The sequence below is a fragment of the Podarcis vaucheri genome, assembly GCF_965113315.1.
Source record: "Podarcis vaucheri genome assembly, chromosome: 13".
Taxonomy (NCBI): domain Eukaryota; kingdom Metazoa; phylum Chordata; class Lepidosauria; order Squamata; family Lacertidae; genus Podarcis; species Podarcis vaucheri.
The window spans coordinates 2,532,235-2,559,690 of NC_138751.1; the positions used below are offsets into that span (position 1 = coordinate 2,532,235).

The 27,456-nt window shown below is 50.4% G+C and overlaps 1 protein-coding gene and 1 long non-coding RNA gene across 6 annotated transcripts in view; one reads left to right on the forward strand and one right to left on the reverse strand.

Annotated features, from left to right (window-relative positions):
- Positions 1-25,283, forward strand: part of GIGYF1 (GRB10 interacting GYF protein 1) — a 50,959-nt gene extending 25,676 nt beyond the window's left edge. For 2 of the 5 annotated variants that reach the window (XM_082197527.1, XM_082197529.1), the window contains exons 11-28: positions 80-312; positions 1,840-1,999; positions 2,118-2,312; positions 2,984-3,141; positions 4,475-4,634; positions 6,071-6,237; positions 7,541-7,641; positions 8,483-8,587; positions 12,173-12,273; positions 14,018-14,100; positions 14,695-14,847; positions 16,245-16,361; positions 16,476-16,631; positions 18,310-18,485; positions 18,577-18,734; positions 19,921-20,084; positions 21,890-22,028; positions 23,835-25,283. In XM_082197527.1, the coding sequence (XP_082053653.1) occupies positions 80-312; positions 1,840-1,999; positions 2,118-2,312; positions 2,984-3,141; positions 4,475-4,634; positions 6,071-6,237; positions 7,541-7,641; positions 8,483-8,587; positions 12,173-12,273; positions 14,018-14,100; positions 14,695-14,847; positions 16,245-16,361; positions 16,476-16,631; positions 18,310-18,485; positions 18,577-18,734; positions 19,921-20,084; positions 21,890-22,028; positions 23,835-23,887 (2,579 nt within the window). In that variant the 3' untranslated portion in view covers positions 23,888-25,283. Of the gene's footprint in view, positions 1-79; positions 313-1,839; positions 2,000-2,117; positions 2,313-2,983; positions 3,142-4,474; positions 4,635-6,070; positions 6,238-7,528; positions 7,642-8,482; positions 8,588-12,172; positions 12,274-14,017; positions 14,101-14,694; positions 14,848-16,244; positions 16,362-16,475; positions 16,632-18,309; positions 18,486-18,576; positions 18,735-19,920; positions 20,085-21,889; positions 22,029-23,834 lie in introns of all 5 variants that reach the window. The other 3 variants (XM_082197526.1, XM_082197528.1, XM_082197530.1) reach the window with 2 other exon arrangements.
- On the reverse strand, positions 25,256-25,454 carry LOC309518144. The gene is made up of 2 exons (XR_014213355.1): positions 25,346-25,454; positions 25,256-25,295 (listed from the first exon to the last, which is right to left on the reverse strand). It is a non-coding gene; the product is annotated as an uncharacterized lncRNA (long non-coding RNA).
- Between the last annotated feature and the right edge of the window lie 2,002 nt (positions 25,455-27,456).

The following is a 27,456-nucleotide window of genomic DNA, read 5'->3' on the forward strand; positions in this document are numbered from 1 at the left end:
GGGCGTCCGGTTCCGGCCCCCGCAGAGGCCGCAGGAAGGAGAAATGGGTTTGCCCTCCAACCTCCCTCTCTCCCCACAGACGGAGGAGGCCCTCGGTCCGCGGGCTGGCGGGAGCACGGCGGAGAAGGGCGCCGGCGGAAGTTCGATTTTGACTTCCGGGAGCGGGAGGACGAGCCGCGGAGCGGGCGCCGGCACCGGCACAACAGCGGCAGCTTCGAGGACGACAAGGATGGCCTCCCAGAGTGGTGCCTGGAGGACGAGGAAGAGGAGATGGGGACCTTCGACTCCTCCGGGGCCTTCATGTCCCTCAAGGTGTGCAGCAGGTTCCCAGATTCCAACAGCGTTCCCCCAGAAATCGCTAGGGGAAAGGTCTTCTCTGCTCGGGGTTTTTTCCCCATTTGTCTGTCTTTCCGTCTATCTCACCCACACAGACACAGATCTAGGGTTTATCCATTGGGGGGGGCTGCTCTCATCTAGGGGGAGAGAGGAGAAGATGATGATGGTTATTATTGGCTTACTAATTGCCTTCTAAGCCACCCTTTTCCCGCCTGCGGTTGAAGACTTTTATTCCGACAGGCCTTTGGGGGCTGATTGTTCCTTAAGGAAATGGTTTTTTAATCGTTCTGTTTTTCTTAATTGTCTTGTAATTGATCTGCTTTTTAAAAATACAGTGATACCTCGGGTTAAAGATGCTTCGGGTTAAATCTTTTCAGGTTGCGTCCTGCGGCGGACCCAGAAGTGCCAGAAAGGGTTACTTCCGGGTTTCGCCGCTCACGCATGCGCAGACGCTCAAAGTGATGTCATGCGCAGAGGCAGCGAATCGCGACCCGCAGATGCGGGTTGCGTTCTGCTCCTGTTGCGAATGGGGCTCCGGAACGGATCCCGCTCGCAACCAGAGGTACCCCTGTATTGTTTTAACTCTTGCTAAGTTAAGTTATTTTTTAATTAATATATTAACGTGCTGTTTAGCTTTTTGTATTTTTTAAAATTTGTGTAAGCTGTCTTGTGGCCCAGTCTGGGGAAAAGGCAGCAGAATGATAAATAATAATAATAATAATAATAATAATAATAATAATAATAATAATTTACTCTTTGGGGTGAAGGGAGGTCATAAAGCCCCGGCCAAGTATCTCTCTCTCTCCCTCTCCTTGGAGGTTTGGTTGTTCCTTCCCTTGCAGCCTGGTTCTTGTTCCTTCCCTTCCCATAGGCCATCCTTCCTTTCCCAACTGGATCCCTTCCGGCTGAATAAGGTCTGTGTACGTAGATGAGGGGCATCCCCGACCGCCCCCCACATGACTATTCTGTTAGGATATAGTTCCATTCCACTTTTAGAACAGGCATGTGGAGTTGTTTCATGTTACATATCTGTTTACTTCCAACGCAGCTTGCTGGGAACTTCCGTCGTATATAGCTTTTGCTTATGTTTTTTGCTTGGACACGAAGGGAAGCAGACATGTTTTCCCTTGTTCTAATGCCGAATAAACGCTTGTAAATACACCTTGCATATGCCTCTCTCCGCCGCTTCCGTTGTGGAGAGTTATTCACTCTGCTGATTAGAGCGTGCTCAAGTTTCTGAAGCTATGAGTCGCTGATTGATGCTGTGCCAAGGGAGACTGGAGTTTGCCTGGATGCCGGCCGGTGGCTGGAGGCAGCTGGGGGGCCTGTGAATTGCCCCCGCCTCCCAGGCCGCATCCCAACAATAGGGTTATGGGCCCAGATCCACGGCACTTAAATGAGAGTAGGGCTGCTGATGGCTGCTGCGAGACCCGGCAGAGACAGAGGTATGTGAAGCAAGACTTCTCAAAGCTGACAACGGCCTCTTCTCGTCTCCTTTTACAGAAGAGCCCCAAAGAGCCGATCCTTGAGGAGCAGGAGTTAAGCTTCCAGCCCCTGCAAGAGGAGGAAGAGGAGGAGGAGCTGTCGGAGGCCAAGGACGGCGACAGGAGAGAGGGAGGGGAGGTCCCTGCCAGCCCCACGGCCAAGGAGGGGCCGGAGAGAGGTGAGAGGCTGGAGGAGGTGGACCTGCTCATTGGACAGAGGGCAGGAAGGCTGTAGGCTTGACCCCCCACCCCCTCAAATAACCTCCTTCTGCACCCCTTCCCCTCCTTTTCTCTCAGAACGGAAGGAGCCCTGGCAAGTGCCGGAGGAGAAACTGCCTGCTCCTCCCGGTGCCCCATGGCGAACGGGCCCCTCTTTCCCAACTGCTACTGCCCCCGTGGGTGAATGCGAGAGCGTCACGCCGGGGGTCTCGTCGAAGGTGGAGGTCTCGGGGCTGGCGCCTGGTGGCAACAAGGAGAAGGAAGCTCTCGATGGTATGTGGAAGAGGGAGGAAGGGACAGGCCTGCAATTCTCCCCTTCTCCTATTACTTCAAGGGTTGGCAAGGCTTACCAGGCCTGAGCCGGATCACACCCGTGGAGATCCTCCGTGGGCCAGACCGGTGCAGCGCAACGGCAGAAATTGCATCTGTGCATGTCTGTGGCGCCGGAAATTGCATCTGCGCATGACCGTGGCACCGGAAATCACTTCGGCGTGTGCCCAGATGCTGAAAATCGCATCTGCGCAGGAGCAATTTCTGGAGCTGCGGAAGAGAGTCCCTGCGCTGCGCCATGCCAGTTTAGTGCAGCAAGCGGGGACTTCCCAAGCGGGCGGCTGGGTTCGAGGGGCCGCTCGTGGGCCGGTTAAACGGCCTCCATGGGCTTTACGTTGCCGACCCCTGTCCTAGCGCTTCCAGGGCGTCACAACGGGCGGCTGCTTGACCGTCTGCTGCAGACTGGTGGAGAAGGTGGGCAGCAACACCGTTAAATCACGAGGAAACCTGGCAGCAAGGGAAAGGGTTGGCAGGGGCAGAAATGGGCCAGGCTGGCTTCGCAGCCCTCAAGGGAGCCTCCTCTTTTGCCCATGTTGTCTTGTTTGGGGGGGGGGTCTTGGAGACGGGGTCGTTCCGTGCGAGGGGATGAACCCTCCTCCCTCTCCCACCTGCAGGGGATCCGTGCCTCCTCAGCCACCCAGCTCAGCTCAACCCGGCTGCTGTGGCTGCCCTTCCCACGCCGGCGTCCTCGTCCGCAACTGCTGCTGCTGCTACTACTGAATTCACAGTTGGGGACAATGAGGATGAGGACGGGATGAAGCACCTGCAGCAGGTGAGCGGGGGTTGCTGGGCCAAGGGAATCTGTGTTAGGGAATTGCTGTGTTACTTTTATTGTTAGCCATTCTGAGCCCAGCTTCAGCTGGGGAGGGCGGGATATTATTAGTATCCTTATTATTATTGATAATCACTCTGCGTGGGATCGCTCCTGGACTTTGGCTTATGTGGGTGGCTGGTTGGTTGCAGTAAACGTGTTTTCGTGGCTGGCTCCCACATTCACTGCAGAAGCTCTGAATCTTCTTGCTGAGGCGGGGGCTGCCCCCCCCCCCAAATTACTAGGTCAAGATCCCAGCCTTTTGGGCTTTCGTTTGATTCATAACAGACTTTTACGAGACACCTGAAGGCAGCCCTGTGTAGAAAAGCTTTTAATGTTTGACGGACTATTGTAGTTTAATATTTTGTTCGAAGCTGCACTTAGTGGCTGGGAAAACCCAGCCATATGGTCAGGGAATTAATAATAATAATAATAATAATAATAATAATAATAATAATAATAATAATAATAATTTAACACTTTTAGCTGCCCCCAGGTGTAGCTGTGGGTTAAACCACAGAGCCTAGGACTTGCCAATCAGAAGGTCGGCGGTTCGAATCCCCGCAACGGGGTGAGCTCCCGTTGCTCGGTCCCGGCTCCTGCCCACCTAGCAGTTCAAAAGCACGTCAAAGTGCAAGTAGATAAATAGGTACCGCTCTGGCGGGAAGGTAAACGGCATTTCCGTGCACTGCTCTGGTTCGCCAGAAGCGGCTTAGTCCTGTTGGCCACAGGATCCGGAAGCTGTATGCCGGCTCCCTCGGCCAATAAAGCGAGATGAACGCCGCAACCCCAGAGTCGGCCACGACTGGACCTAATGGTCAGGGGTCCCTTTACCTTTATCTCAACCAGGTAAGTGGCTCACAGCAATGACCATGGAAAAGCAGTCGGATTAACACAGGCTTCCTCAACCTCGCCCCTCCAGATGTTTTTGGCCTACAACTCCCATGCTCCCTAGCTAGCAGGACCAGTGGTCAGGGATGCTGGGAAGTGTAGTCTCCAAAAACATCTGGAGGGCCAAGTTTGAGGAAGCCTGGATTAATGCATACCAGGTTTGTAAAGAAGCGAAAATATTTTAGTGACGGTGGGATAGCTAGGAGCTGGTGTTGCAGGTGTCCGACTCTTAAGGTCATCCAGCCCAACCCATCGCAGTGCAAAATATTTGGAAGTAGTGCGGGGAGGGATATCGTGTGCATTTCTCTGTGCGCGTTTTCACAAGCTCACGACAGACGCACATCATCTCACTCCGCATTTCTTCCCCAACCCTCCCTGCCCCCTTTTCCCTGCCTGTCCCCAGGAAGCAGAGAAGATGGTGGCTTCCTTGCAGGACAGCTCTCTGGAGGAGGAGCACTTCACCCAGACCATCGTGGACCACCGCAACACGGCCGCCGCCTTGCCGCTCTCCCACGAGGCAGCCATGAAGTGGTTCTACAAGGATCCCCAGGGGGAGATCCAAGGTGAGCTTTGCAATAGGATTGAAATTGCCCAAAAAAGATGTTAGATTGTTTTTGTATGCCACTACAGAGGCAAGGCGTGGGACGTGGGTGGCGCTGTGGGTTAAACCACAGAGCCTAGGGCTTGCCAGTCAGAAGGTCGGTGGTTCAAATCCCCACGACGGGTCCTTGCTCGGTCCTTGTTCCTGCCAACCTAGCAGTTCAAAAGCACGTCAAAGTGCAAGTAGATCTATAGGTACCGCTCTGGCGGGAAGGAAAACAGCATTTCCATGCGCTACTCTGGTTCGCTGTACGCCGTCTCCCTCGGCCAATAAAGCAAGATGAGCGCCGCAACCCCAGAGTTGGTCACGACTGGACCTAATGGTCAGGGGTCCCTTTACCTTTTTACAGCAGCAATGTAGTGATATATGGAAGTGAGAGCTGGACCATAAAGAAGGCTGATCGTCGAAGAATGGATGCTTTTGGATTCTGGTGCTGGAGGAGACTCTTGAGAGTCCCATGGACTGCAAGAAGATCCAACCTCTCCATTCTGAAGGAAATCAGCCCTGAGTGCTCACTGGAAGGACGGATCCTGAAGCTGAGGCTCCAATACTTTGGCCACCTCATGAGAAGAGAAGACTCCCTGGAAAAGACCCTGATGTTGGGAAAGATGGAGGGCACAAGGAGAAGGGGACGACGGAGGATGAGATGGTGGGACAGTGTTCTTGAAGCTACGAACATGAGTTTGACCAAACTGCAGGAGGCAATGGAAGACAGGAGTGCCTGGCGTGCTCTGGTCCAGGGGGTCACGAAGAGGCGGATACGACTAAACGACTCAACAACAACAGCAAAAAGACTGCTTTTAGCTAAAAATTGGATATCTCAAGAAATACCAACAACAGAAAAATGGCAGATGAAGATGTTGGACTTTTTGGAGCTGGCCGACCCGACTGGAAGAATCCGCGACCGGAAAGAAGAGAAGCGTCAAGAAGATTGGAAGAAATTCAAAGAATACTTAGCCAAATATTGTAACATAAGATAATTAGCAGATACTTGGAAGTATCAAACAGGTTTAGGATTAGAACAAGAATTAATTGCAAAGCATTAAGGATTAGAATACCAATAAAAGAGAAGCGGATAGTAAATTGAAGGAGATCAATTTTATTAGAAATATGATTTTGGAGAACTGTTACAAGGTGATACAATGAAATTCCGTTAGGGGGGATTTGAGGAAGTCATTTAACAATGAAAGTTAAATTAGGTCTTAGAAGTGCCCCCCTTCTTTAGTATTGTAATGTGTTTTCGTTTGTGTGTTTTGTATGTTATTTCTGTTATTAATGTGAAAATTAATTTTAAAAAATTGTGTGTGTGTGTGTGTGTGGAGCACAGCGGCTGCTCTGCGTCCGCAGCCCCGATTCTCCCCCCTCGGATCACTGACCTGCCCCTTCCTGTCTCTCCAGGCCCCTTCACGACTCAAGAGATGGCTGAGTGGTTCCAGGCCGGCTACTTCACCATGTCCCTGCTGGTGAAGCGAGGCTGCGACGAGGGCTTCCAGCCGCTGGGCGAAGTCATTAAGATGTGGGGAAGAGTGCCTTTCGCTCCGGGTCCATCGCCACCCCCCTTGCTGGTGAGAGGACCAGGGAGGGGATGGTGGGGGGGGGGGAGAAGGCGAGGTTTTTGTGTTTTTAACTGAGATCGACAGATGGAGGGCAGTACAGCGGTACCTTGGTTCTCAAACTTACTCCTTTCTGGAAGTCCGTTCCAAAACCAAAGCGTTCCAAAACCAAGGCACACTTTCCCATAGAAAGTAATGCAAAACGGATTAATCCGTTCCAGACTTTTAAAAGCAACCCCTAAGACAGCAGTTTAACATGAATTTTGCAATATAACGGAGACCATGGATCCATAAAATCCATGGCATAGGACCCTCGTACTTAGGGGACCGCCTCTCCTAAGATACCCCGCGGTGGACCTTAAGGTCCACAAATAGCAACACCCTAGAGGTCCCGGGCCCTAAGGAAGTCAGATCAGCCTCAACCAGAGCCAGGGCCTTTTCAGCACTGGCCCCGGCTTGGTGGAATGCTCTGTCTCATGAGACCGGGGCCCTGCGGGATCTGATTTCTTTCTGTAAGACAGAGTTCCGCCTGGACTTTGGCTTGGAATCAACTTGATCCCCTTCCCCTCTTTCCTTTTTCCTTTCTCATTCTGTGATGGAACTCCTATTTGGGGCCTTCCCTGGCTTTTTTCTGGCCCACATAGGACCAGTCTGGATAGCTGGCCTTGGTGAAGACTTGACGTTTTCATCCCCAAAAAAGTTTTTGATTTGAGTTTCTACTGAAATGAGGCTGCATTTTAATGTTGTACTTAATCTTGTTTTTAAGTTGTGTTTTAATCAATTGTTTTTATACCTGGTGTTAGCCACCCTGAGCCCGGTTTTGGCTGGGGAGGGCGGCGGGGTACAAATAAAATTGATTATTTTTTGTTATTATTATAAAATGAAAGCAATCAACAACTTACTGCAGTCACTCAATCAATCAGTAGCTGAACTGGGTTCCACACAGTCACAAAAACAGAAGAAAGAGCCACAAAAACACAAAATAAATAGCGCAAACAGACAGACCTCCGCACAGCACTCAAACGGAAGTGTGGCACTCAAATCGGAAGCACAGCACTCAAAACGGATCACGTTCGGCTTCCGGAAAAAGTTCACAAACCGGAACACTTACTTCCGGGTTTGCAGTATTTGGGTTCCAAGTTGTTTGAGTACCAAGGCGTTTGAGAACCAAGGCACCACTGTAATACACATTTCAATGGTGATGGATTGTGACGCCCATCGCCTGTTGAGCCAGGCTCCCTCCCTCCCTCAACTCCCTCGGCCGCTTCCCTGCTTGTGACCTGGGCTGGTTTTGTCTCTTCTCCTGTCTGCCCAGGGAAACATGGACCAGGAGCGGCTGAAGAAGCAGCAAGAGCTGGCCACCGCTGCTCTCTACCAGCAGCTTCAGCACCAACAGCTGCTTCAGCTCGTCAACAGGTAGCCGACCTCGCAGGGCGCTCGCCGCCGTTCCCTGGAAGATTTTTTTTTATTATTATTTTTATAATTTATACCCCGCCCATCTGGCCGGGCTTCCCCAGCCACTCTGGGCGGCTTCCAAAAGAATATTAAAATACTATAATACATCAAACATTAAAAGCTTCCCGAAACAGGGCTGCCTTCAGATGTCTTCTAAAAGCCTGGTAGTTGTTGTTCTCTTTGACATCTGGTGGGAGGGCGGGTGCCACCACCGAGAAGGCCCTCTGCCTGGTTCCCTGTAACTTGGCTTCTCGCAGGGAGGGAACCGCCAGAAGGCCCTCGGAGCTGGACCTCAGTGTCCGGGTAGAACGATGGGGGTGGAGACGCTCCTTCAGATATACTGGACCAAGGCCGTTTAGGGCTTTAAAGGTCAGCACCAACACTTTGAATTGTGCTCCGAAACGTACTGGGAGCCAGTGTAGGTGTTATATGGTCTCGGCGGCCGCCCCCAGTCACCAGTCTGGCTGCCGCATTCTGGATTAGTTGTAGTTTCCGGGTCACCTTCAAAGGTAGCCCCACATAGAGCGCATGGCAGTAGTCCAAGCGGGAGATAACCAGAGCATGCACCACTCTGACGAGGCAGTCCGCAGCCAGATAGGGTCTCAGCCTGCATACCAGATGGAGCTGGTAAGATTGATTGCATTGCAGAAGAGGGGGAAGGAGGCAGGCCTTGGGGCCTCCTCCTGATGGGCTGTTCCATGGGGGGGGGGTGCACGCCGATCTCAGGAGGTCAGAGCTGCTACTTTGCAAGCAGCAGATGGGTTCCTGACACCCCTTCTCCCCCTTTCCTTTCCCCCCACAGCAGGCAGTATGCCCAGTGCTCCCTCCAGCAGAAGGTGGCGGCGGGGGACTTGACGCAGCAACAGCTCACCACCTTCCTGCAGCAGCTGCAAGCTCTCAAGCCAAGGTGAGGCCTGTGGCCCCAGAGTCCCAGGGAAGGAGGCTTCCCAGCAGCCCTTCTCCCAAGCCCAGTAATAATAATAATAATAATAATAAGGTAAAGGGACCCTGACCGCTAGCTCCAGTCGTGACTGACTCTGGAGTTGCGGCGCTCATCTCACTTTATTGGCCGAGGGAGCCAGCGTACAGCTTCCGGGTCATGTGGCCAGCAGGACTAAGCCGCTTCTGGCGAACCAGAGCAGCGTACGGAAATGCCGTTTACCTTCCCGCCAGAGCAGTACCTATTTATCTACTTGCACTTTGACGTGCTTTTGAACTGCTAGATGGGCAGGAACTGGGACCGAGCAACGGGAGCTCACCCCGTTGTGGGGATTCGAATCGCCAACCTTCTGATCGGCAAGTCCTAGGCTCTGTGGTTTAACCCACAGCGCCACCTGCGTCCCAATAATAATAATAATACTAATTTATTATTTATTCCCCAGCCACTCTGGGCGGCCTCCAACAAAGCACTAAAATACAATAACCTATTAAACATTAAAAGCTTCCCTAAACAGGGCTGCCTTTAGATGTCTTCTAAAAGTCTGGTAGTCGTTGTTCTCTTTGACATCTGGTGGGAGGGCGTTCCACAGGGCGGGTGCCACCACTGAGAAGGCCCTCTGCCCGGTTCCCTGTAACTTGGCTTCTCGCAGGGAGGGAACTGCCAGAAGCCCCTCGGAGCTGGACCTCAGTGTCCTGCTTGAACGATGGGGGTGGTGATGCTCCTTCAGGTATACAGTCTTCTCTCGCTGCACCCAGGGGTGTTTATGATCGTTCATTCAATCTGCTAGTCGCTTTGTTTTGCCCAAGGCAGCCAGAAGTGACTCACAACCACTTAATAATAATAATAATAATAATAATAATAATAATAATAATAATAAATTTTATTTATATCCCGCCTTCCCCAGCCGAAGCTGGGCTCAGGGCGGCTAACAACAATCAAAATAGTCCAATATTCTAAAACATTCATTGTAAAATTAATTAAATCAAATTAAAATCAAATTAGTGGCAACCATAATAATAATAATTTATTGCTTATACCCCAGGGACGCAGGTGGCGCTGTGGTGTAAACCACTGAGCCTCTTGGGCTTGCCGATCAGAAGGTCGGTGGTTCGAGTCCCCGCGACGGGGTGAACTCCCATTGCTCAGTCCCTGCTCCTGCCAACCTTGCAGTTCGAAAGCATGTCAAAGTGCAAGTAGATAAAATAAAATTTAAAAATTCCTTCCAGTAGCACCTTAAAGACCAACTAAGTTAGTTATTGGTATGAGCTTTCATGTGCATGCACACTTCTTCAGATACACTGATAGCTTTATCATGTATAATAATAATTCTTATCTCATTATACATGATAAAGCTATTTTTAGCCATCTCACCCCTTGCTTTTTCCTGTAAGACCAATTGCAGTCGTTAACAGTCATCAACAGGTTTACCTCACCTATCAGGCAATCGCCCATTCCCACCACCCTTCTGAGTAATATGCCTCCCCACCCTCTCACTAAATATAAGGGTCTCATGACTTCTATTTCAGTGTATCTGAAGAAGTGTGCATGCACACGAAAACTCATACCAATAACTAACTTAGTTGGTCTCTAAGGTGCTACTGGAAGGAATTATTTTGTTTTGTTTTGTTTTGACTACGGCAGACCAACACGGCTACCTGTCTGTAACTGCAAGTAGATAAATAGGTACCACTCTGGCGGGAAGGTAAACGGCGTTTCTGCGCGCTGCTCTGGTTTCGCCAGAAGCGGCTTAGTCCTGCTGGCCACATGGCTCCCTCGGCCAATAAAGCGAGATGAGTGCTGCAACCCCAGAGTCGTCCGTGACTGGACTTAACTGTCAGGGGTCCTTTGCCTTTTTTTACTTATACCCTGCCCATCTGGCTGGGTTTGAAAAGACTCCACGTAGCTACATTAAAACCAAAACAGGTGGAGGAGAAGGAGTAATGCACTGAAAACATCCCCCCTGCTCTTTACTGATTATAATTTTCTATGCTTCTAGCTGTTATTATTTTTATCTGTACAGGTGACACTCGAAAATTTAGACTATCGTGGAAAAGTTCATTTATTTCAGTACAGTGGTGCCCCGCAAGACGAATGCCTCGCAAGACAGAAAACTCGCAAAACGAAAGAGTTTTCCGTTTTGGAGGTGCTTCACAAAACGAATCTCCTATGGGCTTGCTTTGCAAGCCGACAATGTATTGCGAGTTCCTGCTGGGTTTTTTCCCTCCCCCCCCTTTTTCTAAGCCACTAAGCCGCTTATCAGCTGATCCGATCAGCAGATAAGCCGCTAATAGCGCTAATCCGCTAATCCGTCAATGGGCTTGCTTCGCAAGACGGAAAAACCGCTAGACGAAGAGAATCACAGAACGGATTCTTTTCGTCTTGCGAGGCACCACTGTAATTCAAATTAAAAGGTGAAACTAATATATGAGATAGACTCATGACCTGCAGAGCGAGATACGTCAAGCCTTTATTTGTTATAATTGCGATGATCATGGCGTACTGCTGATGAAAACCCCAAATTAACAATCTCAGAACATAGAATATTGTGAAAAGGTGCAGTAGCTATTCAATCCATAACACCTTCAATGGGTTCCTGAGCCTTTAAATGGTCTCTCCGTCTGGTTCAGTGGGAAGCACAATCACGGGAAGGTTGCTGACCTGACAGTTGTGCAGAAAGCCATCCTTGAGACCCTCCATAAGGAGGGAAAGCCTCAAAAGGTAATTGCAGAAGAAGTTGGATGTTCCCAATGATTTCATTTAATATTCTGATTTTCCGAGATTGTTAAGTTGGGGTTTTCACCAGCTGTACGCCATGATCATCACAATTATAACAAATAAAGGCTTGACATACCTGGCTTTGCATGTCTTGTGTCTATCTCATATACAGTGGTACCTCAGGCTAAGTGCTTAATTCGTTCCGGAGGTCCGTTCTTAACCTGAAACTGTTCTTAACCTGAAGCACCACTTTAGCTAATAGGGCCTCCTGCTGCCGCTGCGCCGCTGAAGCACGATTTCTGTTCTCACCCTGAAGCAAAGTTCTTAACCTGAAGCACTATTTCTGGGTTAGCGGAGTCTGTAACCTGAAGCGTATGTAACCTGAAGTGTATGTAACCCGAGGTACCACTGTATTAGTTTCACCTTTCAAGTTGAATTACTGAAATAGAAGAACTTTTTCACAATATTCTAGTTTTTCAAGTTTCATCTGTATGCTTTTAGCTGTTATTATTTTTATCTGTAAGCTGCCTTGAGCCCCTGTTAGGGAAAAAGGTGTTGTATGAGAAAATCTATGTGATGATGATAATTAGAACCAGATGTCTCAGTGGAAAACACACAAGCGCCCCCTGAACGTTATCTCCTGTGGTTTCCAGCAACTGGGATTTGTTCAAAAGCATTGCTGTCTCCCAGCCGCGGAGGCGCAGCATAGCCAACCATGGTTTAGCAGCCATGGCTCGTCTTCCCAGCTTCCATGGGTTTGTCCGATCCTCCTTTGAAGCCCTGAGACGCTTGAGTTTCTCCCCTGCCCCCTAACTTTGCCACTTTGCTTGTTTCCAGAGCCGGGGAGCAGGGAATGATTCCTTCTATGAACCGATCAATATCTGTGCCAGATACCGGGTCCCTGTGGGACACACATACCTCAGCCTCACCGCAAGCAGGTGACAACTCGGGCCTCTGTGCATAAGAAGAGTGAAAGGAGGAGGAGGAGGAGGTGGTTTTGCGCAGTTCCAAGAGCAGGGCCTTGGCGTTCAGCCAGCCACAGTTCTTGGAATGCGGTTTAGTACTCGTGGGCTGGGTTCAAATCCTTACTCGCCCCTAACCCCCCGAATGGGATTGTTCCTCAGCTGGCTTGCAAGGTGATTGTATGACCTAAGAATTGCCTGACCCCGCAAGCGCCCGCTCAGCCACTTGGGTCAGTGGAATTGGCACTGCTGCAGATGTTTAGAAAATGGATAATGGTTTTAATCTGTCATTGCTTTAAAAAAATATATATTTTTTTGTTAGAGCGTTTATTAATTTTCCAATAAAAGACATCCAATTAACATATCAGATCATAATCCAATAAAAAAACAAATCCAGTTGTCTTCCGAATTTACCGTATTTTTCGCTCTATAAGACGCACCAGACCACAAGACACACCTAGTTTTTGGAGGAGGAAAACAAGAAAAAAAATATTCTGAATCTCAGAAGCCAGAACAGCAAGAGGGATCGCTGTGCAGTGAAAGCAGCAATCCCTCTTGCTGTTCTGGCTTCTGTGATAGCTGCGCAGCCTGCATTCGCTCCATAAGATGCACACACATTTCCCCTTACTTTTTAGGAGGGAAAAAGTGAGTCTTATAGAGCAAAAAATACGGTAATTCTAATTTTACGACTTCCCACAATCTGAATGTCAAAGCAACTCCAGATTTCAGTCCTGCCTCTCACGATAGTTCCATATTTCCATATCCGATTTTATCTCTTCAAGATTCTTGTTGCTTTAAATTTTTAAAAGTCCCAGATTGCTATTGTTTTTTCTTCCCCTTTGTTTTATTGTAAACCTCTCCGGAGTTTTTCCCCCCTCCTTAAAAAAGAAAGAAAGCGGTGTATAAATTTTGTGAAAGTAAAAAAAGAGAATAAAACAGGATAACTTCCTTATCTTCCAAGCCGGCTCGCCGCTAGCATTCAAAAAGCGAGGTGCAGGCTTCTGGATCTCACAGGGCTCTTCCTTGGGAATTAGGGTTGGGGAGTTTTAATGTTGGTCTCTCGCACACAAGCAAAACAGCAGCTACACGTGCCTCAGTCAAGGGCGTGTGTGTGTGTGTGGTTTTGAGCAACATTCGTTCAATCATCACCTTTCTTTTCCCGTTCCTAGAACTGGAATCACCCTTGGCGTGGGTGGGTCTTCCATTTCCCCGTAGCTCACAGATTAAAGTTCAGCGGTTGCGAAACCTTTATCAAAATACATTCAAAGTCCACTGGGAGAAAAACGCGAGTGCAGGTAGAAGTGTAAGCAGAGCGGCAGGCCTAAGCTTGACTTTACACCCCTGGCTCCCAGAGTTGGCAATGGGGTAACCTGGGATTGGGGGGGGGTGTGCTAATAGCCAGGTTGGGGGGGGGCCTTGGAAGTTTAAATAACCACCAGACGCCAAAAAAGCTGGTATCAGTGGATCAGGCTCGTCAAATAACAGACCAGAGGATTTCATTAAACGAAGCGGCTTCAATTGGATTTGAATAAAGGTGCAATTAAGCGCCACTGTTTTGAGTTTTACCTTCCGGGGTCGGGCAAACCACTGTTCTGAACAATGCTTTTTATAGGGTTGGGGGGCACTGGACGCGAGGGGATCAAACTCGTGATTTTCATATTGCTAACGCCTCTTCTCTTCTCCCACCCACGGCCTCAAATTCCCTCTTTTCTCTTTCCAGGTGGTGAGGCCAGCTTATGGGATATTCCAATTAATTCTTCAACTCAGGGTCCAATCTTAGAACAACTTCAACTGCAACATAAAGTGAGTTGCGCGTTGCGTGGCGGGGCTGGGGTGTGTGTGTGTGGTTGAATTGGGGCCTTCCTGCAACTTAGGCTCCGTGGCAGGGAATCTGCCTTGCCCGTGGAAAGTGTCCCGGACCGATCACCAACGGCACCTTAATAACAATAATAATAATTATTATTATTTATACCCCGCCCTCCCCAGCCAAGGCCAGGCTAAGGGCGGCTAACAAGCAATAATAAAAACAAGTTCAATGAATACAACTTAAAAACAAGAATAAAATACAACATTGAAACATTAAAATATTAAAATGCAGCCTCATCACAGGAGGAGAAAGGAAAAAGAAAAAAGAAAAAGGTGGAGGGAATCAAATTGGTTTGTGGGTCAGCTTCAAGGGCAGCCCCGCGTAGAGCGAATTACAGTAGTCAAGCCTGGAGGTGACCATCGCATGGATCACTGTGGCCAGGTCACATTCAGACAGACTTCCCTGCCTGAAACCCTGGGGCCACTCTGGGCAGGCGGTGCTGCGCTCGATGGGACCCCCGGCCACCTGATTCTGTTCAAGGCGGCTCCTCGCGCCCTAACCGGCTTGTCCAACCCCTTCCCACCCCACAGCTACAAGAGCGGAGAGGCGCCGAACTCAGGGCTAAGAGGGACGAGGACGAGCGGAAACGGCGCCAGGAGGAGCAGAAGCGCCGCGAGGAGGAGGAGGTGTTCCGGCGCAAGCAGGCAAGGGCAGCGAGCGCCAGCACGGCCTCCCATGCGCAGGTGGGACCCCAGCCCGATAGCTCTTCTTCTTCCCCGGCCCAGGCAGCCCCCCCCTCTTCCTCCAGCTCGGACCCCTTGCGAGCGTGTGGGTCCACAGGAGCTCTTGCGCTGTGGGTGTAGAGCGGCTTCCTTCCTCTCCCCCCCCCTTTCTGAAGGCTCTGGGACTTGGCCTGTGTGGGGGTACTCTTTGGAAGAAAGTGGGGGCCTTCTTTGGGTGGCTTTTGGGGGGAAATTCATTTTTTTTTGGAATTTGCATTTTATTTGTTAACATTCTTATATTACATCGGCAAACGTTGTCATATTACATTACAGGACTTACTATAATTTCCAATATGTATACAAAAAAAAAATTATGGTAAACGTCACATTACAGGGCTTACTATAATATAATTTCCAACATGTACAGAAAAAAAATGATGGGATGCGGGTGGCGCTGTGGGTTAAACCACAGAGCCTAGGACTTGCCGATCAGAAGTTCAGCGGTTCGAATCCCCGCGACAGGGTGAGCTCCCGTTGTTCAGTCCCTGCTCCTGCTAACCTAGCAGTTTGAAAGCACGTCAGAGTGCAAGTAGATAAATAGGTACTGCTCTGGCGGGAAGGTAAATGGCGTTTCCGTGTGCTGCTCTGGTCCACCAGAAGCGGCTTAGTCCTACTGGCCACATGACCCAGAAGCTGTACGCCGGCTCCCTTGGCCAATAAAGCGAGATGAGCACCGCAACCCCAGAGTACGCCAGCTTCCTCGGCCGATAAAGCCTGACGTATTAGCGTTGGGCTATTGTGTCTACTATTTGGCCTTCATAGGATAGGCTGTCGACAGCGGTATATAGGCTGATATTTTGCTAGTTGGGGTTGGGTGGAATGGGGGGTATTGATTATAGGACAGGCTCCTCTAGGTTGATATGGGACACCGTCAAGTCCTTTGAGTTTCAAGTTTTTCACTTGTAGTTCTCTGGCGGAAAGTACTGTACAGTGGTGCCCCGCAAGACGAATGCCTCGCAAGACGGAAAACTCGCTAGACGAAAGAGTTTTCTGTTTTGGTGGTGCTTCGCAAAACGAATTTCCTATGGGCTTGCTTCGCAAGACGACAATGTCTTGCGAGTTCCTGCTGTTTTTTTTCCTCCCCCCCCTTTTTCTAAGCCGCTAAGCCGCTTATCAGCTGATCCGATCAGCAGATAAGCCACTAAAAGCCGCTAATCCACTAATCCGTCAATGGGCTTGCTTCGCAAGACGAAAAAACCGCTAGACGAAGAGAATCACAGAACGGATTCTTTTCGTCTTGTGAGGCACCACTGTATAGGTAACTATCGATGTTCAGGCCTTAGCATAGTAGGGTATCTAATCCTAGTTTGTTTCTAAGCTTTTGTGTGGAGTTAATTCCCTCTCTCCTCTGCCTCCAGCTACCCTCTTCCTCCTCGTGGGGCCAGCAGTCCGTGAACAGCTCTTCCTCCACCCAGAACAGCTTCAGCATCTCGGATATCCAGAAACTGGGGGACGTGCGGGCCTTGCGGGAAGAGGTGAGCCCTGCTCTGGTGCGGGTTTTTGGGTGGGGTGGCCCTCCTGGATTGCCACGTGCCAGGCTCACTTCTCGCCCTCCCTTCTTGACGCCTCTCGTCCTCCCCCCCACCCAGTGCCGCCACCAGGAGCTCCTGAAGCTGATCCAGCAGCAGCAGAACTCTCACCCGCTGTGGACCAAGCAGAACGTCTCCATGAAGGCCTTGCTGGAGCTGCAGCAAGAGACCGAGAGGCACATGCAGAAACAGCAGCAGAGGGCGCAGCAGAGAGCCGTGAGTCAGCCCCTCCCCTGCTCCCCCCCCGGGGGGGGGGCAGCTTGAGAGGACCCAGCCAGGCGAAGGAAGGAAGGAATGAGAATCATAATTTATTATTTGGCTGGGTTTCCCCAGCCACTCTGGGCAGCTTCCAACAAAGTATAAAAACACATCAAAATGTCACACATCAAAACAGTGTGACGCGGCAGCTAAAAAAAGCCAATGCAATTCTGGGCTGCATCAACAGGAGTATAGCATCTAGATCAAGGGAAGTAATAGTGCCACTGTATTCTGCTCTGGTCAGACCACACCTGGAGTACTGTGTCCAGTTCTGGGCACCACAATTCAAGAAGGACACTGACAAACTGGAACGTGTCCAGAGGAGGGCAACCAAAATGGTCCAAGGCCTGGAAACGATGCCTTATGAGGAACGGCTAAGGGAGCTGGGCATGTTTAGCCTGGAGAAGAGGAGGTTAAGGGGTGATATGATAGCCATGTTCAAATATATATAGAGGAGGGAGAAAGGTTGTTTTCTGCTGCTCCAGAGAAGCGGACACGGAGCAATGGATCCAAACTACAAGAAAGAAGATTCCACCTAAACATTAGGAAGAACTTCCTGACAGTAAGAGCTGTTCGACAGTGGAATTTGCTGCCCAGGAGTGTGGTGGAGTCTCCTCCTTTGGAGGTCTTTAAGCAGAGGCTTGACAACCTTATGTCAGGAGTGCTCTGAGGGTGTTTCCTGCTTGGCAGGGGGTTGGACTCGATGGCCCTTGGGGTCTCTTCCAACTCTAGGATTCTATGATTAAAAACTTCCCTGAACAGGGCTGCCGGTTTACCTGTGTAAAGGGCCTTCGATGACGATGTACTGAGTTTCCCCAGCCACTCTGGGCTGCTTCTAACAAAGTATAAAAACACCACAAGACATCAATCATTAAAAGCTTCCCTAAGCAGGGCTGAGACCCCACCTGCCCGCAGACTGTCTTGCCAGAGTGGTGCATGCTCTGGTTATCTCTCGCTTGGACTACTGCCATGCGCTCTACGTGGGGCTACCTTTGAAGGTGACCCGGAAACTGCAACTAATCCAGAATGCGGCAGCTAGACTGGTGACTGGGAGCGGCCACAGAGACCACATAACACCCGTCCTGAAAGACCTACACTGGCTCCCAGTACGTTTCTGATCACAATTTAAAGTGTTGGTGCTGACCTTGAAAGCCCTAAACAGCCTCGGTCCGGTATACCTTAAGGAGCGTCTCCACCCCCATCATTCTGCCCGGACGCTGAGGTCCAGCTCCGAAGGCCTTCTGGCAGTTTCCTCCCTGCGAGAAGCCAAGTTACAGGGAACCAGGCAGAGGGCCTTCTCGGTGGTGGCGCCCGCCCTGTGGAACGCCCTCCCACCAGATGTCAAAGAGAAAAATAACTACCAAACTTTTAGAAGACATCTGAAGGCAGCCCTCTTTAGGGAAGCTTTTAATGTTTAACAGACCACTGTATTTTAATACTGGAGGCCGCCCAGGGTGGCTGGGGAAATGCAGCCAGATGGGCAGGGCATAAATAATAAATTATATCCTATTCTATAAGTAATTTATTATTATTATTATTATTATTATTATTATTATTATTATTAATATTGCAGCAGCTGCTGTGTTGGGTTTGGGCTTCTGCAAACAGGTTCACGCTTCTCTCTTTCCCCCCTCAGCACGGCGGCCACAGTCTGACCAGCCTCCCGTCGCAGTGGGGGGCTGACTCGAGCCCGCTGTGGGGAGCCCACGAGAAGAACAGCTCCATCAGCCTCTGGGAGGAGAGCATGAAGAACGCCGGCCCCCTCGCCAGGAGCCTGGGCTTGAAGAACAGCCGCAGCAGCCCGTCCCTGGGGTGAGCAGCGGGGCGGGCGGGCGGTGGGGCTTGGCCAGGGGAGAGGGGCAGGATCCGAGCTCACACAACCCCCCGGTCTCCTCCTTTTCAGGGACACGTACAACGCCTCCTGTCGTCAGAGCCGGAAGAAGACGGACGAGGAGGAGAAGCTGCTGAAGCTGCTTCAGGGAATCCACAAGCCGCAGGACGGTTTCACGCAGTGGTGTGAGCAAATGCTCCATGCCCTCAATACCTCCAGCAACCTTGATGGTATGGGGGGAGGCGGGAGGGGGAGGGGGGAGAAGAGGAAGAGGAGGGACAGCAGGACAGGGCCCCCCCTCCCCCCCAGGCTGCCCCGGGGTGGATCGGAAGGAGGGTAGCGCAGGCCCAGAGGCAGGCGGTTGAGAAAACCCCAAACCTCGGCGGGGGTTGGGATAGATGACCCCCCCCGTGTCCCCTCCAGCTCCACGAAAAAGCTGTTTTTGGGTGCCAGATTTTAGCAGCGCAGTTAGGGGCGGGAGGGGGCAGCTTTAACGGCACCTGCGTGGATCCTTCGCGCATGGAAGAGGGTGGAGGCAGGTTGTGAATACAGGCACCCCCCAAAAAAAAATTTTTAGCTGGAAATTTGGAGGGAGAGACCTGAGCAGCCTAAGCAAAGCTGTGTTACACCTGTGCCTCGCAAGGAGACCCTCCCTGGAGCCCAAAGGGGGGGCCGTCCTCTTCAGGCTCCAGGGAAGGCCTCCTCGTGAGTTGGAAGCACTGTGAGGCCAGCCCCCCCCCCAATTTATGCCCATTTTGCATGAACGGGGAGTCACCTGTAATGAACGGGAACAAATAAAGCATGTTTTAAAAAAAGCAGTCGTCCCACAAAGACTGCATGTACACAGTCCTTGGGTTACAGCCACTTCAGGTTGCGTTTTTTTGGGTTGCGGACTGCCGAAACCCGGAAGTACGAGTTACTTCCAGGTTTCGGCGGCCGCGCATGCGCAGAAGTGCTAAATCGCACTTTGCACATGCGCAGAAGCGCCGAATCGCCACCCGGCATGTGCAGATGCAGGTTGCGAATGCAGCGGGTTGCGAACGTGCATCCCGCACGGATCACGTTTGCAACCCGAGCATCCACTGTACATAGAGAAACGCAAAGAAATAAAAGCCAAGACTCTTCCCCCTCGTTCTGCCCCCCTGACCCAGAGAGAGGCCTTGCTATCATAGAATCATAGAATCATAGAGTTGGAAGAGACCACAAGGGCCATCGAGTCCAACCCCCTGCCAAGCTGTCTTCTGTTGGGAATCGTCTGTAGCTGTGACCCGGGAGGGAGGGTTGATATTTTCTCCCTCTCTTTCCACGCGTCTGTGTAGGGATTACCCTGCAATAGGATGTGGCAATATCCTGTTTCTCCTCTTCTCTCCTCCGCCATCCTCTCCCCCCACCCCCCAAAACACCACCCCAACCCAGTCCCCACTGTGGTGGCCTTCCTGAAGGAGGTGGAGTCCCCCTACGACGTCCACGACTGCATCCGCTCCTACCTGGGAGACACGGTGGAAGCCAAAGAGTTCGCGAAGCAGTTCCTGGAGCGGCGTGCCAAACAGAGAGCCAGCCAGCAGCGCCAGCAGCAGCAGGTGAGCGGCCCTCGGTTGCGGGAACTGGCCCCCAGGTGTCAACATATGCAGAAGAGGGCAAGGGAAGTCCCACCCGGGTCACGTTTGACTTGAGAACACACAGCTCCCCAAGAAACAGCAAGGTTTGGTAGGGTGGCCATCTTTTGAAGAGCAAAAAACTGGACGCATTTGCCGACTTCTGCTTACCTACAGATCACTGACGACACTCGTTTCAAATACCGTATTTTTCACTCCATAAGACGCACCTTTTTCTTCCTAAAAAGTAAGGGGAAATGCCTGTGCATCTTATGGAGGGAATGCGTGGTCCCTGGAGCCAAATTGCCCAGGGGCAAAAAGCAGATCATGCTTTTTTTTTTTTTTATCGTTTGCAGGGAGAGAGATAAGGGACGCTAGAAATAAAGGAGGCTGCCTGGGAGTGGGGAGGTAAAAGCCTAAGGATCCTCAGGATTTTTGCATTGGGTCACCCCAAATTCACCATCAGATCACATAGCATGTCCGTGGCTGCAGCCTGCACCAAAAAAAAAGCGAGCCTGGGGCCGCAATGGTGCAAAAACCTGGTTACAAAGCATGGATCCTCAGGATTTTTGCCATAGCGTGAACCACAAAAATCATGCACCCACTGTTTCATTCAGAATATTTTTTTTCTAGTTTTCCTCCTCTAAAAACTAGGTTCGTCTTACGGTCAGGTGCGTCTTATGGAGTGAAAAATACAGTATATAGGCTATAGAATCTCTGATATATTGCTAGTAGCTAGTTACCTCTCGCCCTCCCAGGCTCCTCCTCCAAGATTTTGTAGCTGAGCCAGAGTCCTTTTAGTTCGGCCAAAAGAGAAGGGATTTATACAGTAGGTAGGGAGTTTAAGATGCTGCTCTGTTGTGATTCTCTGCTGCAGACTAGCTTAGCCGGGCGCCTTAGATCTGAGTCACTAGCATAAAAATTTTGGGTTACTGTAAACAAAAAAACCAAGCAGAAAAACCCAGACATTTTGCCAGATTTTAAAAATCCGCCCAGACCGAAATTTTAATCCTGAAAAAGAGGTTGTGTCCTGTACCCCTTGTGGGGAGCAAAAGGAAGTGAGCCTCGTCAAGTACTCAATTTTATATAGTAAAGGTAAAGGGACCCCTGACCATTAGGTCCAGTCGTGGCCGACTCTGGGGTTGTGGCGCTCATCTCGCTTTATTGGCCAAGGGAGCCGGCGTACAGCTTCTGGGTCATGTGGCCAGCAGGACTAAGCCGCTTCTGGCGAACCAGAGCAGCGCACGGAAACGCCGTTTACCTTCCCGCCGGAGCGGTACCTATTTATCTACTTATACTTTGATGTGCTTTCAAATTGCTAGGTTGGCAGGAGCAGGGACCGAGCAACGGGAGCTCACCCCGTCGCAGGGATTTGAACCACCGACCTTATGATCAGCAATCCCTAGGCTCTGCGGTTTAACCCACAGTGCCAGCCACGTCCCTCAATTATTTTTGTGTGTGTGTGTGTGTGTGTGTGTGTGTGTGTGCATGTATGTATTTTAAAATCTTTGGCTGCCAGCTCGGCTGATAGGGTGCCCCAGTGGTCTGGCTCTCGCCTGCCTGCACTGAAGCCTGTCAATTACTCCTCACTCCTTCACCCGAAGATCACCGGGTGGTTCACAACATAAGAACGCAAAATGCACAATAAAAACAGAAGCGAAAACAAAAGCCCCTCCTACGAATGCCGTTAAAAGGACATGGAGTGTTAAATCAGGCGAGTGCCTGGCTTCGCGCCCTGGGCGTTTTTGTCCAGTCTCCCTTCAAGCCATGCCCTTTTGTGTTCCTCGCAGGAAGCCTGGCTGTCCTCCAGCAGCCTGCAGTCCCTCTTCCAGTCCAACCACAGCCCCAAGGCCCCGTCCTTCGAGAACAGCCAAGCCGCCAAGATCAAGAGGCGCCCGGTGATGCTTCACGCGGACCCCAGCATCCTGGGTGAGAGGCCTGGCGGGGGGCGAGCCCTGGGCCTTCGGGGGTGGAGGGAAAGGGGGGCTGGGACTGGGGCTCCTGTGGGGTACGGGAACGGGAGCCGGGTAGTGGGAACCATGGCTGTCAACTTTCAGATTTGAAAACAAGGGATCAGCAGCCTCACCTGTCCCGGGGACAGTCTACGGGATATCTAACAATCCGGGATAGCTGCGGGAAACGGCGCTGGAATAAGAGAATTTCCCGCAAAAAGAGGGAAGGTTGACCGCTATGGTGGGAACCCACTTCCCCCTCCAAACCCCCACCCCAAGGGAGGGTCCCTAAAACTCCCACCCCAGGGTCCTTAACCCATTTTTGTCTGGAGTCCCTTGCCTGCTCCAGTTCTGTTGCCTTAATTCCTGTAGGGCTGCAGTTTCCAGCATGGGGCAAACGCCCCATAGGGGGGCAATTTGGAAGGTTGTTTAGACTATGGTTACCAGATTTTTTTCAGTGAATCCGGGGACACTTTTTTTTTTTTTTTGACGTTGAGTAGCAACAGGGAGTCAGTACAGTGGTACCTCGGGTTAAGTACTTAATTCGTTCCAGAGCTCCGTACTTAACCTGAAACTGTGAGTCACCACGAATGGGGCCTCCCGCTGCCGCCGGAGCATGATTTCTGTTCTCACCCTGAAGCAAAGTTCTTAACCTGAAGCACTATTTCTGGGTTAGCGGAGTTTGTAACCTGAAGCGTCTGTAACCCAAAGTACCACTGTAGTGGGGATGATGAGGCAAAAGACCCTTGGGCCAAGCACACATGCATATTGTATAAAGGTGCAAAGCCCTTCTTTGACACCCTGTGAAACATAAATCCGCAGTTTTTTTTAAGAAACGGGCAATGGCACGCACTCCTGTGACTCCCAAGCCTTCCCCGATCTCCTGCCCCCTTTGTTTTGACAGATCAGGGGAGGCTCTGGAGTCACGGGCGGGCAGCCGTTGCCCAGGAGGGGCCAGCCTGGTAGCGCAGTTGGCTCTGGCTGGCTTCAGGAGCTGCTCGCTGCCGTGGCGCCGGGAAAATGGCGGGCGCCACGGCAGCGAGCAGCTCCTGAAGCCAGCCAGAGCCAACTGCGCTACCAGGCTGGCTCCGGGCTGCTGAGGCTGCCACTGCCACGTTTCCCGGGGACAGATTTGCAAATCTGGGGACGTCTGGTAACCCTAGTTTAGGCCAAGTTGGTGGCCTTTTAGGCTTCCTCCACGTGAATTGGAGTTCGCTTTTTGAATAACAAGAATCACTGTATTTTCTCGTGCATAAGACTATACAGTCATACCTCGGGTTACAGCCGCTTCAGGTTGCGGACTGCCGAAAACCAGAAGTAACGGGTTACTTCGGGTTCTGGCAGTCGCGCATATACAGAAACGCCGAATCGCAACCTGTGCATGCACAGATGTGGCTTGCGAACGCTGTGGGTTGCAAATGTGAATCCCGCACAGATCACATTCGCAACCCGAGCGTCCGCTGTATTTCCCCCCCAAATGTTTTAAGTTTTAAATTGGGGCTCGTCTTATTATTTTATTTCTTAATTCTGGGCTCAAAAAACAGGGGTCGTCTTACATATGGGGGCATCTTACACACGGAAAAATACGGTGTATGTCACCGTGGCCCCAGGATTTTAGAGATGCTGCGGTGGGGCATGGCCCCAGAAAGGTTTGAACCACTGCTATGGGTTTCCAGGACGGAAAGGGGAGGGAGTGGTTAGGGGGGCGGAAGGATGGGTCAGATAGATTTCAGGGGGGGGCACTGTCCTCGTTCCTGACTGGTTCCCCTTCTTCCCATTCCAGGTTACGCTCTTCACGGCTCCTCGAGCGAGCTGGAAACGGTGGAGGACTACTGACTCACAGCAATAGGAATATCTCTTCGTTTTCATCTCTCTGTGTCTATATCTCTTCTCTCTCTCTCTCTCTGTATCTCTGCCGCTGCTGCCTTGATCTAACCAATTTCAGTTTCGGCTGAATGTGCACTGCAAGAGAGGCGGCCAGGTGCCCCCATCCCAATCATCACCCCCCTTCCCCTCCTGGACCGGAGGTCGGAAGTCGTGGGGAGGGAGCGGTCAGTGGCGGCAACGGTCAGTTGGACACCGGCCAGGAGGAGGATGTTTAAGCACTTCTTTCCTTACGAGAAAAAAAAACAAAAAACAAAAATAAGCACCTTAACGAACAAAAAACTTTTTTTTTTTAATGCCGATGCACTTTATCTAAGAAAAGAAAAAAGAACTTTTTTTTACAGCAACTTGTTAAAAAGGAAAAAGGAAAAAAAAAAGGAAAAAAAGAATTTTTTTTCTTTGCAATCGCAGAAGATTTTTTTTTCCTATATACATATATATAAAGAAAATCGTAAAAAAAACCTACAAAAATTTTTATCTTTGAGAAGAAAACACTTATTTTTCACACGGGGATAAGTTTTCAGAAAACAAAAAAAACGTGAATGGCAATTTCACAAAAGGCTTGATATAAAAAAGATTTATAAGACAAAAAAAAGAAAAACTTGAAGAAATGCACTTAGAAAAAAAAGGAACTGTGTTTTTTTTTTTACCATTGTTTGGATAACTATATATATATAAATATAAATATATACATTTGTGTAAATACTGTTCAGACCTGCCCCGCACAGTATATATATATTTTCTCTTACGAAGAGGCCATTTTTTATAAGACTTTTTTCTTCTGTTGTTGTTCTTGTCGTCATTTTTTTAAAAAAAGAAAATTGCACAAATGCCTACCCTTTCCTCCCCCCCCATCCCGCCCTCTGGACATTACAATTCTATCTGTTTTTTTTTGTGTGGATTGTTTTTTTTTATATAATCAAAGGAAAAAAAGGAGGAGGGGGAAAAAAAGAACTTTGCAAAAAGAGTAATTTTACACTAACGTCGAAGCAGGTTTGCTCGTACCAGAAGCTGCTTTTGCTCTGCAAACCCGGCCCCAAGAATTCCTGCCGGCTCCGGACGAAACCTTCTGGCTTCATCCAAGGAATCCCGCAAAGCGAAGAGCCTTCCTTTTTCTCAAAAGCCGCCTTTTTCGAAATCTCCCCACCTGCGAATTACCGTACAAACCTTTTCTTTCCTGCGTGCTGCAGAAGGCGACGTGATTTTTCCCCCGGCGACTGTTTTGCATGTCTGCATGAGACGCACTTTTTTCCCATTATGAGATATAAGGAGAGGAAGGGAAAAACTCCGAAGGGAGGATTTGGGGGTGCATTGTGAGTCTTCTGGGGTTTTTGTGCGTTTTGTTTTTTTTTAACCTTCCCTACCCTCCTTTCCCACCCCGATTTCTTCCCTTTTTTTTTTAACGTGTACACAGTTGAGAATCAAATCGTTATTGAAAGTGTTGTCTCCCCCCCCCCTTTCGTTGTTTTGCGGAGAAAAAGACCTGAGTTAATTTACCGACGTCAGGAACTATCTCCCTGGTGCACTCAGAGCAGAATTGAATGTACTGCATCCTCGGGCGACAATTTCGAAGCTGCAGAACCACGTTTATTTCCCAAACCCCAAAAGCTGCCTGTTACAAAATGGTGTTTCAAGAGCAACAAAGAGCTGTTTGTAAAGGGGGGGCGGCGGATGTGCTTCCTTCTTAAAATCTCACTTTAAAACCAGGAAGCCACCGCCAATGTCTTACTCGCGGTCTCCCACTCTCGGGAGAAACTGCGTTTTTAAGAGTAAACGCTTCCCCCCTTCCACACACAATTGCACCCCGATTTAGGGAGCTGACAGTTCGGGGTGTGCTTTTCCTGTGCATATGTAGCTGTGGTTGTGCTTGTGTGTATATATATATATATATATATATATATAGTATATTTACAGATGATAACCTTTTATATCTATATATATATATATAATGTTGCTTGAACAGAGATTTTTGTGAGCTCGCAAGGAACTTAATTTTTTGTTCTGTTTACAACCCTTCCCATGCGGGTGGGGGGTGTCGCTGCGTGCACACAAGGTACTACTTGGAAGTCAGAACCCCGAGAAGTGGCGTGGGGCGGCCGGGGGTCATAGGAAACCAATTTCCTTCTCCCCGTCCCCCTTCTTAAGCCCCCCACCCAACCTCTCTTTATAACCTCCCTCTCACGGAGACTCACAGGTTGAGGCTGCAGGGAGACCCTCATCGTCTTCCGCACCTCGCTGGTAAACGTGTGTGTCGTTGCAAAAGCCCACCTGCTCTTGTTATTTGGGGGGGGGCTTATTGTTGCGAACGCCCCTGGCCCAAGGGTGCCGGTCGCGCCAAGGTCTCGGAGGAGCTCTTGCCTGGTGCCATTGGCTCCTCCTCTCTGTGGCATTGTGCGTTTTTTTTAAGGCAGGGTGTGTGTGTGTGTGTGTGTGTAGAAAGGGGGGGGAGAAATCCTTTAAACGAACGCAGCTTTCGAGCCGCGACACAAGCGACAAAAAATACACACACACACCCTCGGGAAACAGTCCCACGCTCATGACCAAAACGCTGGAATGCCCATCGTCGTTTTTTTTGTTTGCAATCTTCTGATGTTCCGTATTTTATGTTTGCGCGAGACCACAAACTCGGAAGGATCGATTGTGTGTGTGTGTTGTTTTGAATACCCACCCCCCACTTAAAATACTGTGATTTTTTTTATAATGGTTCCTGTGTTACAAGGCAGGAGGACGAGGCGATGGCTTGGAGAGGTCCGGTCCTCCCTCTCCGCCTCTTTCTCTCTCTCAAAGTAGGATGGAAGAAGGCTGCTCGTTTTTTCAGGGTGGAGGGGGGATCGGACCCCCCCCCTGGTGCCTCTGCCCCACTCGCATTTACCTTCTGGTCAGTATTCATCTGTGGAGGAGGGGAGACCCCACCCCAGGCGCCCCGAATCGAGGGCCACCTCCTTCTCCTCTTCCTCCTCTTCTGTGACTCCAAAAGCTGTTTCCCCCTTTGGCGGCAGTGGGGCGTGGGGGGTCCACAGTGGGTAAGGCCTCCTCCTGAGTAGACGTCCTCTTTGGAGTGTGTGTGTCAGGGAGTTGGGGTTCCCAAGGTGGCCAACTTTGGCATTATTCCTCCACCTCCAGCGGCTCTCCGACGAGAGTGGCACCCGTCCGTCTCTCCTGCCAAACGGGCGATGAGCTACGGAGACGGCATCTCTCGCGTCCGAAGACTTGGTACCATTTCACCCTCTCCTCATTTTATTTTATTTTTGCCCTGGGGGGGGGGGAGCGGAGAAGGATATTGCCTCAAGAATGTATTTTAGGAAAGCTGCTTCCTTTGCCAATCAAGGGCTGTTATCGTCGTCAGACCCTCGTATCAATCGCTCGCTTGCAAAACGGGGGGCTTTGTTGCGTATGTGTTGGGGGGGGTCTTTTCCCTTCCCGCACCGTCCTGCCATATAATTTTGCGTGTGTCCTGTTGGGATATTGCTCCCCCCCTTTCTTTGTTCCTTTTGCACCGAAACCTCGGGACGGGGTTGCGA